General features: G+C 36.0%; 1 protein-coding gene across 4 annotated transcripts in view; it reads right to left on the bottom strand.

Moving 5' to 3' along the window:
* Positions 1-1,164: 1,164 nt before the first annotated feature.
* LOC128695135 (DDB1- and CUL4-associated factor 5) overlaps positions 1,165-13,336 on the bottom strand; it is an 80,127-nt gene continuing 67,955 nt past the window's right edge. For all 4 annotated transcript variants that reach the window (XM_053785571.2, XM_053785570.2, XM_053785573.2 and 1 more), the window contains one exon: positions 1,165-11,716. In XM_053785571.2, the coding sequence (XP_053641546.1) occupies positions 10,678-11,716 (1,039 nt within the window). In that variant the 3' untranslated portion in view covers positions 1,165-10,677. The remainder of the gene's footprint in view (positions 11,717-13,336) is intronic.

The raw sequence follows: 13,336 nt of genomic DNA, 5'->3' as shown, positions 1-13,336 counted from the left end.
AACACGTTTGAACTCTTGGTAGTGGAAAGTGTTTAAATTAATAAATGGATAATTGGCTACTGTGCCTTGCTGGGTACAGTAATCCTTTGTAATGATACACAATGCCAACAACTTGACTAATCAGGCATAAGCAACACTTGGGTATAATTATTGCTGAAACATTTTGCATGTACAACAGGCTTCTTCAGTCAAATACAAAAAGCAGTATAATTCTAGAAGCAGTAATAGTTTTGATGTCATCAGTCCATCACCCTTGGTGGGAGGTAGTTGGTCTTTTCCTCTAGTATATAAGGTCTTGAACACATTTGTATGCAGCCAGACCTTATTTACTGGAAGTGAGAGGATACCATGGTATCCCTAATTCAACTTGTATACAATACTTTATTGTATACCATTAATAATATACTTGTCTAATACAGCAACACCATGGTATCTTGGTACGGGTGAATTCCTTTACACTACTGAACCACTGTTCAGTGTGACCTACTTCTAATCATGGGCAACGCTCATTTGTGGTGACTACTGCAACTGCTTCATCTTGCCTCTACTCGAGTATATAAGGTCTGGCTGCACACCAATGCTTAAGGGAATGACCACCTTGCACTTAGAGTGACAGACTAACAAAAAATTACTGCAACTGCTTCCTGTATTTGACTGAAGAAGCCTGTTATGCAGGCGAAACATTTCGGCAATGACGATGCCCACTTAATCGAAACTAAGCGCTAAATCCACAAGGGTCATACAGTGAAAATGCCAAAGTGTTGCTATCATTTCTTATTCATTTATCAGTAATCCCTTACTTGACTTTATATTTCATAGCCAACAAAATTTCCTCTTCATATTCATTTACTTTTATTATCTTTGATTTTTATGGAATAATACTCCTCAAGGGAAGTTCCTTGATGCTGGTGAGGGGCTCTTGATCTAGGGAATTGGATCTGTGCTCCAGTTCCCTGAATGCCTTCCATTCTCCCCCCCCCCCCTCCCATATGTGCTGTATAATCCTCTGGGTTTAGCACTCCCCCATGATTATAATATGGAATAGTATAGTTTTACATTTTTGATATGCTATATTAAATTCACAAAAAAAATCTAAACCAGTATGGGTCAATCATTGCTGCTAAAAAACATCTAGGGGTCTACCAGCCCAAGCAAATACAGACATTCCAATTAAATTGTTTTAATCATTATGCCATCTTATTCATCTACATAGTCAATAGTTTCATCATTACCAAATTTGATATCATGGTAACAGTTATCATTAATTTTGGTAATATCGATAATAAAGTACCTGCACGTATATACAAATAGCCAGTATACAAGACAAACCATTTTTGTAAGGGAGTGGGAGAACCTTAGCAATTACACAAAGCCTGCTTTGTTATAAATATCAAAGTGGGTTTTGACCTTGGATGACAATTTAAAAACTTTGTTAATGAAAATATTACTTGCCTATCCTAATTATATACCGTATACATATACGGATATTTGTAAAAAAAAAAAAAAAAAAAAAAATTGACGAGCTTGCCTTTTGCCACTGAGTAACCTTTAGGGTTTAACGAGCCCCATAAATACAGTGACTAGGGTAATAATAATAACGATAATGATGAGCTTACCACTAGATGCTTGGCTCAAATTATAAATCACTTCACTAATTTTTCAGTACAATTTTAAAGACCACTGGTAGGCTAGCAGCTTTTATTTTACTATCAATATGCACACAGGCAATCCTTAGATATTATGATCTCAAAAAAACTTGCTTTATTTTGGCATTTTTCCTTTCATGCTCTATTAGCTTTCCAGAAAATAGAGAAGAAAAACAAATATCTTATTTTTGGTACTATACATTAATTAAATAAAGTGAATTATAAGTACTGTATATAAATCTTATTCAGAAAATATCTAAAATACAATATTTTTCACATTACACAAGTAGAATTCAACCTGAATTTTATCAAAGGTAGAACTCTACGTTCCATCAAACTCCCAGCTATTTACAAAAAAATCAGTTCACAGTTTTATATAAAGTTAACATACATTGGATGAGGAACAGTACAGTATAGTCCTACTTGCAATTGTGGATTAAAGATGCTGCAATATTTCTATGAAAAATAAATATTGTAATATAACTTTTATAAATTAAAAATGGCATTATTTCATGTGCCAAATAGTAATACTGTACATACCAGTAGTTTACTACTGTACATAAATTTCAGGTCACAGGTAGGGCAACCACTACATTATTCTTATAAAATAGTTCTTGAAACTAATAAATAATGGCCATGAACTGGCCAACATCTGCTATTGTTTTGTTTACAATATATGTTATTAGATACGTTCAAGAAAAGCTTAAAGAATATGTTATACTGTATGATGCTTTGACAAAATCATATTTTCAAAATTCAAGAGTAAAACTGAATTTAAAAATGGCAAATTATTGGTAATAAGCACACTTAAATGAGCTGGTCTCTCATAAAATTTTTACACCTGCACTCATTCTTGTCAAAACTTATCTGTTAAACCTCTTTACAGAAAAAATAATTCAAGCCATCATTTCATACATTACAGCAAACCCTCTATTTAATGGACTAATTGGGGGAAGCAGGTGGCCAGTATGGCTTTTGTGTTGGATAGAGAAATTATTATTTTGCACATTTTGTAACAAAAATGAATAATTCTGTAACCAAAGGACTTTGTCCATTGTTTCCAAATCTATTGACCCAGATTTTTTGTCCATATTTCCTAAGTCCATTAAACGATGGGTTACCGTAGTTCCATGCATCAGCGGCAAGCCACTAAACATTATCAATGCTGGAGCCTCCATCAGCAGCCAGTCAACTTGTGCAGCACTAGGAGACAGAACTAAGACATTGTCATGACAGCCATTCAAATGGGAGAAAATTAGCACCAGTATCCTTGGGTGTCCACTGGGAGAGGGCAGTTAGTACCCTATAGATCAATACTGTGTTTAGAAAAAGCCACCATTATTTTTCTGCCAATTATCTATCCCCTTACCATTTCCCTCCTGTATATCCAGCCTCTCTTTCACAGTGGTCCATTCATAATAAGTCAACATTAAAACAATAGTCTTTCATATTATAAAAATTATCACTTCTATTAGAAGACAAGCATCTTTTTTATATATATTTATAGTGGGAAACCATGATTCTTAAAAGAATAGAAGTTTTAAAGCTACTGAAAAATTATTTTTAAAAGGAAAATTAGCAACTTTAAAAATGTCAACAGATTTTATTAGCATTTTATTAAAAGTTACTCTAAGGTTTTAGAACATGAAACCCAAGCAAATGAGTCAATTCACTGAATAATTCTACATTATTTGCAAATAAGAGATGACATAGAGGTAATAAGCCTCACGAGAAGCAAAAATAGTCATTCATCACAAACACACCAAATAACAAAATGAAACACTAATATGTCACATGAATGCAATGCTTGATAACTATTTTCTTTGCTCACTAAATTCATCATGCCACTTCTGTTTCCATTCATTCTCTTTTCTGCAACATGTAATTATTTTCCCACTGTCTTACTTCACTGGCATCTTAAATCCAATGATACAGTTGCTGATCCAATCAATCTCAAGCAACCTCTTTCTTTACTTCTTGCTTCCAAATTAATCTACAGTACTTTATAAACCAGTTTATGCATAAAATTCCAAGACTTTGGGCAAAAGAAGAAATAGGCTAAAACTAAGTCAAATGAATGCCTTATGAAATGGTGTTCAAAACTGTCTTTAGTAATATAATTAAAAAGAAAATGTAAATACTCAGCCAGACAAAGATGTAATGTCCCAGTGCCAAAGTCAAGACTGCAACTTCATGATGTTAAAAGGTTTCCACATGGAACTTGCAATATACGTACTGCTTATTCCCTGACATGCAACACACAAACATCCAAGGGCACAGTATCTTAACTGTTTTAGCTCGTGTTAAAAAAAAAAAACAGGCACAAATCTTTTATTAAGCTTTCTGTTTGCTGACTGGTTAGTTGGTTTATTGGGTTTAAACCCTATCGACTACATAAGGGTAATTAAGGCTCCATGTAACCTGTACACCACCAATCAAGGATATGTTAATCCTTAAAATAGGATTAAGGTAAACCTTTAATGTATATATACAAGAGATATTCACCTCTCAGTATATATATAGCTTACTATTTGCCAAGAGGAGGAAATTGATACAGCCAAGGCCTGCCACTGTTTCCAAGCAGATGAAGGGCAACATTGAGATGATCAAGTGGCAAGAGCTGCCTAAACTGATTACAGAATCAAGGACAAAGAAAAACAATAGTGGAACCTTGACTTACGAGTTTAATCTGTTCCATGACCTAGCTCTTAACTCAATTTATTCTGGAGACAAGACAAAATACTTGAATATGACACTAATATCAACTGTATGGCTTATTTATCTATCACAATTCATCTAATATGACATAATAAACAATATAATTAACACAGAAACATGATATATACTCTAGAATGAATAAAATAGGCCATAATATGGTGGCAGAGGCAGCGTTGTAAGCGTCTGCCATTTCCTGTCTAACTTTGACTATAGTATCTTCCCGTGCTCTTATTGTAAGAGAAAACAGAGTATGTATTTGTGAGGCTAACTGCAGAATGTTAAAAACATAATAAATCATAATACACTACAGAATGTAAAGAAATGTTAAACTGTTTATAGAAAGTGTATATGTATTTACACACTTGGAGCAGAGATGGTAGGGGAGGTTGAGGCTGTGGCATATGATGTCAGTGGCCCTGTAAACCTCCAACAGCAACATTGTTTTGCTTGATTGCTGAACTTAACTGATGCAATTTGTTTTGTTTAATCACTGAACATAACTGATACAGCTTTAATATCTACATATCATAGATGTACTAAGCTCGTATTGCCTGGCTAAGTCCATGGAAATCGTCGTCATTTTCTTCTCAGCACTGTCCTTTGCACTTATTTTCATAGGACCCATGGCTAGAAAAGATATTTAGCCAAATGACTGTAAAAAAAAATGCAAGCAAGCACGAGAGAACTGCTCCCACAGCGATGTAAACGTGTTCGATGGTTTGGCATCAGCTGTGCCATCTAGCAGCAGCATTGTGAATTATTACCACATACATATTGTGTATTTTTTTTTTTTTAACAAGTCGGCCGTCTCCCACCGAGGCAGGGTGATCCAAAAAGAAAGAAAATCCCCAAAAAAGAAACTACTTTCATCATCATCATTCAACACTTTCACCTCACTCACACATAATCACTGTTTTTGCAGAGGTGCTCAGAATACAACAGCTTAGAAGCATATATGTATAAAGATACACAACATATCCCTCCAAACTGCCAATATCCCAAATCCCTCCTTTAAAGTGCAGGCATTGTACTTCCCATTTCCAGGACTCGAGTCCGGCTACATAAAAATAACCGGTTTCCCTGAATCCCTTCACTAAATATTACCCTGCCCACACTCCAACAGCTCGTCAGGTCCTAAATACCATTCATCTCCATTCACTCCTATCTAACACACTCACTCACGCTTGCTGGAAGTCCAAGCCCCTCGCCCACAAAAACCTCCTTGACCCCCTCCCTCTATCTTTTTCGAGGACGACCCCTACCCAGCCTTCCTTCCCCTACAGATTTATACGCTCTCCATGTCATTCTACTTTGATCCATTTTCTCTAAATGACCAAACTATCTCAACAACCCCTCTTCAGCCCTCTAATACTTTTATTAACTCCACACCTTCTCCTAATTTCCACACTCCGAATTTTGTGCATATTTACACTACACACTGCCCTTAGACGGGGCATCTCCACTGCCTCCAACCGTCTCCTCGATGCAGCATTTACAACCCAAAGCTTCACACCTATATAAGAGTGTTGGTACCACTATACTTTCATACATTCCCTTCTTTGCCTCCATAGATAACGTTTTTTTTTGTCTCCACATATACCTCAACGCACCACTCACCTTTTTTCCTTCATCAATTTTATGATTAACCTCATCCTTCATAAATCCATCCGCTGACACATTAACTCCCAAATACGTATCTGAAAACATTCACTTCTTCCATACTACTCCTCTCCAATTTTTCTTTATCTAAATCATTTGATACCCTCATCACCTTACTCTTTTCTATGTTCACTTTCAACTTTCTACTTTTACACACACTCCCAAACTCATCCACTAACGTTTGCAATTTTTCTTTAGAATCTCCCATAAGCACAGTATCATCAGCAAAAAGTAACTGTGTCAATTCCCATTTTGTATTTGATTCCCCAAAATTTAATCCCACCCCTCTCCCAAACACCCTAGCATTTACTTCTTTTACACCCCCAGATATAAATGTATTAAACAACCATGGTGACATTACACATCCTTGTCTAAGACCTACTTTTTACAGGGAAGTAGTCTCCCTCTCTTCTACATTATTATTAATTTAGGGAACTGAAGCTCTATCATTATTATTATAATAATTATTATTATTATTAGTTTAGGAAACAAACTCTATCATTATAATAATATTATTATTATTATTATTATTAATTTAGGTAACTAGAGCACAGATCCAATTGCCTAGATCAAGAGCCCCTCACCAGCGTCAAGGAACCTTGACGCTGGTGAGGGACTCTTGATCTAGGGAATTGGATCTGTACTCTAGTTACCTAAATTAATAATAATAATAATTATTATTATTATAATAACGAACGCCACCAACTCAGTTCACTGTTTACCTCGTTGTGGGAGCAGTTTTCTCATGTTTTGTTTACATTTTTGACAGTCATTTGGCCAAATTTCATTTTTCTAAGCGTGGGTCCTAAGAAAGTAAGTGCAAAGGACAAAGCCGAGAAGAAAAAGAGGATTTCCATGAAATTAAAACATGAAATCATAGATAAACAAGCGAGGTGTCCAGGTTTTGCTTAGATGGGGAAGCGGGGGAGCTGGCTCGTAACTCGGAGCAAAAAATCGACCCAGGGACGGCTCGTATCTCAAAAAACTTGTACGTTGGGACACTCGTAAGTCAAGGTTCCACTGTACATGTAATATAATGGCTAAAAAAAACACCAGTGAGCACATTACTATCAAACTCTTAGCATAAAAAACACAAATTTTATTCCATGCAACGAAAGATAAGCCTCCATACAGCAGAAGAAACAGTAACATCACGAAAGAAAATTTTGGAGCAACTTATATTGGTGAAAAGTGAGTCGAGCTTCTCAAATCTTTAGTGGCCCAATGAATAGTACTGGATATAGTACTAAGCAAAGCTTTCACATCATTCCTGTAGGTTATTTCCTTGCTCTTTTGAATACGTATTTACCAATTTCAAGCTGCATGGCTACAAATGGAACCGCACACGACTCAACCACTGTGAAAGATTTACAGAAACAAATAATGAACTCACACACCATCACACAGGCAAATCATAACTAACCAGTTTTCATGGTATTTTGTGTTCAGTATTTAACATAGCTATTATGAAGGAGTGATAGAAGTAATAAAGATTAATTTCCTCAGTAACTGTATGACAACTTAAGAAATAAATTTTGAGAGATATTTAGTATTCTTAGTAGTAATAGCTATGATATATAAAGTGTTGAACAAAACAAGACCATGCAGACCTTGAAACATGTCATGAGTCAGGCATGCTCCCCCCACACACACACACACACACACAAAGCTTAATCTGTCAATACATACTATGAGACAAAGTCAAGCTCTACTCTTTCAAAAGACCAAATCATCCCTATAACCATTCTTCTGGCATTGAATCACACCTTATTCTCTGCAAAATATTCACTCCATACTTCACACTCACACAAAAATATTTACATCACCATACTTTGATATATTGTATTTCCATTTTTGCAAACATTTACTAACTTCTTCCTTTCTAGACATTCCTATAATTTTATTTTTCTCCTGTGACTGACATCTTTTTGAATACCCATCAGGTGATACATCTCTCCTTTTTTCATTCTGTCATTTAATCTCATGGAAGAAGTGTGGAGGAAGTAAATCTAAACAAATGCTCGTAAGTGGAAATATCAAATGTGTGAAGCCATGATGAATGAAATACATCATAAGATGGAAAAGAAAAAGGTTGTGGGTATGTTGAGCAATTTATGAAAAGATGCAAAAGTAGCATAAGGATGGTAGATCACCTGGAAAGCGTAGACATCATAACAGACCAACACACAGGTACAGGAATGCAAATTCTGCCTCACCAACTTGATAAAAGGTTTCTATGATAGGATGACAGAAATATGATAAAAGTGAATGGTGGTCAGATTACATTTTTAAAAAGTCAGAAGGCCTCTCATGGTGTCTCGATGCCTCACTAATGACTAACTTAGAAATATAATATTTCAGACTGAGTACTGTACTTGACACAGGAAAGAACAAGGTGAAGAAAGTATCAAAACCTATAGGAAAAGTAAGAGTGGACATCAGATTGGAGAGAGGAAGTATGGGGGAAGTGAATGTGTTCAGATAGTATTAGGGAATGGACTTGGCAGATGGTTCTGAGAGAGGAGATGACTCAGAACTGACAAAAGGAAAAGGGTGAGTGGTACACTGAGGCACCTGTGGAAACAAAGAACTTTATCCATGGAGGCAAAATGAGACTGTACCAGAGTATAGTGGTACCAACATTGTTATATGGGTATGAAGAATAGGTTTGAATGTTGCAGCAAGGAGGAAGAGGCTGGAGGCAATAGAGATGTTGTATTTGAAAGCAATATGTGGTGTGAATATTATGCAGAGAATTTGGAGTGTGGGGATCAGGAGGTGTGGAGTTACCACACCTCTTAATTATTTAGAGGACCGAGGAGAGGGAGTTATGGTGGTTTGAATATATAGCAAGGATGGAGAAAAACAGAACAACTAGGAAGGTGTATAAATCTGGGGTGGAATAGAGGGGTAGGAGTTGTCCTAGGAAAGGGTGGAGGGAGGACGTATAAGAGGTTTTGAGTGCTAGAGACTTGGACATCCAAAAAGCTTGTGTGATCATGCTAGATAGGAGTGAATGGAGGCAAGTGGTTTTTTTACGGCATGCTGTTGCACTGTTCAGGGTAAACCAGTTAACCAAATTTAAGTCCTGGAGGTGGGGAAATATAGTGCCTACACTCTGGAAGAGGGGTGGGGATGTTGCAGTCTAGAGGGACATCTGAACTGCAATGTCAGTGCTCTTTTAGCAAGACAGTGATTGAGTGACAGTTTAAGTATTTTCTTCTTTGTTGGGTCACTCTTTCTCGCTCTTCCTGTCAAAAACTTGGCATTTGAAAAACAGAAACCACAATGAGAAGAGAAATCAGACTGGGGAGAAGTAAAACCTAGAGTACTCCGAGAATCAGTACTGAACTGTTCTTGATACATATGAATAATTTACCTAGAGATCTCCCTTCCTAATATTGATACTTTTCAGATAATCCAAAACTAATGAGAACAGAAACGAAAGAGAATTGCAAATAGCTGCAGGAATACATGGAATACACTGATAAGCTACAGAAGTTGTCAAGTTAGTAATTTGAATTCAACTCCTACAAGTACAAGGTTATGAAGATAGGCAAAAGAGAAAGGCAGTAGTACCTACAACCTAAAAGGAAAGCAGCTACTACTGTCAGGATAAGAAAGACCTAATACCAGATTCACATACAGCAAAATATCAGTATATGCATTGATGGCAAACAGAAGAACAGCTTTCAGGAATTTCAACATGGATTCTTTTAGGATAATATGCACCTCATATTTGAGACCAATATTGGAGTGTACAGCACCAGCATGGAATCTATATCTCAGGTAAATGAGAAAGCTTGGGAAGATCCAGAGATTTGCCACCAAGAGAGTTCCTGAGTTATAGGACCTGAGGTATGAGGACAGACAGAAAGAATTAAGCATTACAATGCAGGAGAAATGAAAGCTCAGTGGGGACATACCTGTGAGTCACACTACACAAGATACTCAGAAATACTGACCTGGTACATAAAGACAGTTTGAAAGTAATGGGACTAGAAAGAGAGGACACAAATAGAAGCTAAACATTTGAATGAGCCCAAGAAATAAAAGTTGTGTAGGCAAACTCCATACACAATGTGATAAACATGATAGCGACTCATGGGGTTTGGGGTTAATCCCACTCATCAAGTAATTAGTAAGAAGCAGGGCCCAGGATCTGAAGGTCAACCCCTACAAACACAACTAGGCAAGTACACACTCAAATGAAATTCAGAAGAAAATTCACCTTCAGTTAGTAATGTTGTCACGGTGGTATTCCAATGATCGTTCTAGCTGTGGTAAACTATGACAAACTTGAAAAAAATATTTAATGCTGTCACTGAGCTCTTCAAAGAACACAATATCTGACTTCAAACAAAAACACACATTCTTTGGCAAGGAAATAAAAATATATACAAAAAAAAAAAAAAAAAACCTAAATTTGAATATAATTGCAAAATCTAGAGAACATATATCACACACTGCCCATTGGCCTATTTCAACTATTGGAATTATTTATTCCGATACATATTTAAAAAGCAATATACTTACTTTAATAATGTAAAAATCAAATCTGTTAAATTTTCAAAGATATTTTAAAAATTTAAAAAAAAAAAAAAATAGAAGACCATCAAGAAAAAAAAATCCCAATGGCAAATAACTACTACTCTCAAAGATCTTCATTGTGTCTTCGGTAATTTCTAAGATTACAAGCAGACACTCGCTTTTTAAACACTAAAGATTGTTCGCCACCTGCACTAGAATTTTCTGTTCCATTAATGCTTATGCTACCCTCAATTTCATTTCCAGTTCTATTTTCATCTTCACTTTTCTCTGTGCTAGATGGAAGAACTAAAATTCCACTATCTGGGGTGCTTGCAGATGGTGCTCCATTGGATGCTTGGTTTGATCCATTCTGCATGATTTTTTTGCTAATTGGTGCTGGTGGATCCAAATCTAAACTGCTTGGAAGATCCAACCCAGAAACAATTGAGCCATGATCAATGTCAAATAAGAGAGATCCATTATCATCAGTTGAAATACTACTAATTGGAATTGCATCACTAACAGCACTGCTTATGTTCAACTCATTATCAATGTCATTGATACCATTGCTATCACCAAAGCTCTTTTCCGATAAAGTGGTATCATTCAGAATATCAGGATTACAATTAGATCTACTGCTAGGGCCTTCACTAAAATTACTCCCTTGGTCTTGTGTTGTTACAGCAATTATTGATTTTTCTATTTCAGAATCACTAGTATTAGAATCAACTATTTCTGATATAATATGCCCATTTTTTGTCTCTTGCAATTCTTCCTCATCACTATCACTGTTATTTAAATTAGTTCGTTTCCGTTTGGAAGGTAATACGCCATCATCACTACTGGATTCGCTATCGGAAGACCACACTATACGTTTTCCATTTTCTACTTCACCATTTTCTCTATACCGTTGCTGAACAGTCTGAGCCTCTTCCTCTGTGTCACTGGCATTACCATCATCTTGTTCATCTGAATTTGGTTCAGAATCTGGCTCAGTATTTTGGACTACCATAATAGTGTAAGGGGCTAGATACCTTCTACTATATGATGTCCGCCGTCTAACTGACCCACCACTGCCTTCCACGGTGCTTGGAAGCCCTGATAATTCTCCTCGAACCTGACGGTCTTCAATGGAATTTTGCCCTTCAGGGTGGTACAAATATCTGCAAAATAAATTAACTAAATTACATATGTTTTATCTTCAGTATTCTTATCATAATCATTATTTCTAATTTTCATGCAATAGAGAAATACTTAAGCAAGAGTGAGTAGAAGATACAGAAGATGGGTCTCCTGCCCAATTTCTTTTTTCCTTAACCCTTTCACTGTTGCAACTCCTGAAATTAAAAGTGCTGTCATTGTTACAAATTTTAAAAAATAATAATTATCTTTTAAAATAGTACTGAATCTTCTTCTGAAGGTAATCACACTAAATATGTGAAAACACAGAATGACATACATGTGAAGTTGGATGCAATTCCTGGTTATTTCACTAGTATGTTTTCCATTTTGTCAAAGAGTGCAAAGAAATGCCCATTCAACTTTCAAAACTACCCTATAAAGTGCACAGAAGTCAGTTATTTCTCTAATTTTATACAAAATTCAAGAAATTTAAATTTAAAAGCAGAGTCCAAAATAAACATTGTAGGTATACTGGGAACTAAAGCAATCTTTTCTCAGTTCACATCTTGATGCCTCTCCTGTACAACACTTGCTTTTCATTTTGAATCCATCATTGCACAAAATATCAAAAATGTTTTTACTATTTCCCGGCTCGATAAAATACCCAATACTCCAAACTTGCTTACTGCACCATGTACAGCTATCTCACCCACCTCAGCATTTGGGTCCTCCACAACACTGATTCTCTTGCCTGGTTCAAAACTCCCTAATAATTCACTTAATACTCCCCAAAAATTACTTTTTCTCTTCTACATTCCTCTCGCCCCCAGGTGCATACACATTACTCACATCTCACTTTTATTTTAATCTACATAATTCCTCGAATTTATAGTCTCTTCTTTCTGTAAATGATCATTTAACCCTTTGACTGTTTTGGTCATATATATATGTCTTACGAACCAATGTGTTTGACATAGAGTATACAGTGGACCCCCGGTTTACGATATTATTTCATTCCAGAACTATGTTCAGGTGCCAGTACTGAACGAATTTGTTCCCATAAGGAATATTGTGAATTAGATTAGTCCATTTCAGACCCCCAAACATACACGTACAAACGCACTTACATAAATACACTTACATAATTGGTCACATTGGGAGGTGATCGTAAACCGGGGGTCCACTGTATACTCAAAAATTCCAGCAGCTTCAAATCAAGCAGGAGAAAAGCCAGTAGGCCCACATGTGAGACTGGGTCTGTGCGGTCAGTGTGTGCAGTAAAAAAAAAAATCCAGCAGCATGCAGTGCATAAATGGGAAAAAGAAACTCCGACCGTGTTTTTGGATTAAAACGCTGACTTTGAGATGTATTTTCGTATAGTATTTATGGTTATATTCTTGTTTTCTTGGTCTCATTTGATAGGCTGGAAAACACATTATAGAAATAGAAGTGATTTTGATTGGTTTTACTATGAAAAGGATCTTGAAATGGAGCTCAAAGTAGCAGAAATATTCAATTTTTGCCAATGTTCAAGATTAAACAAATGTCCAAATAGCCATTCTAATATGCAGTCACGAATGGGTTGACGTTATTTATACAATTACAATATTACAGTATTCTGCATAACAGTAAATCTTCTATTTTTTTGTGTGAATAAAAAT

This window comes from Cherax quadricarinatus, chromosome 35 (assembly GCF_038502225.1).
Source record: "Cherax quadricarinatus isolate ZL_2023a chromosome 35, ASM3850222v1, whole genome shotgun sequence".
NCBI lineage: Eukaryota > Metazoa > Arthropoda > Malacostraca > Decapoda > Parastacidae > Cherax > Cherax quadricarinatus.
This window is presented reverse-complemented; position numbering and strand designations above follow the sequence as displayed.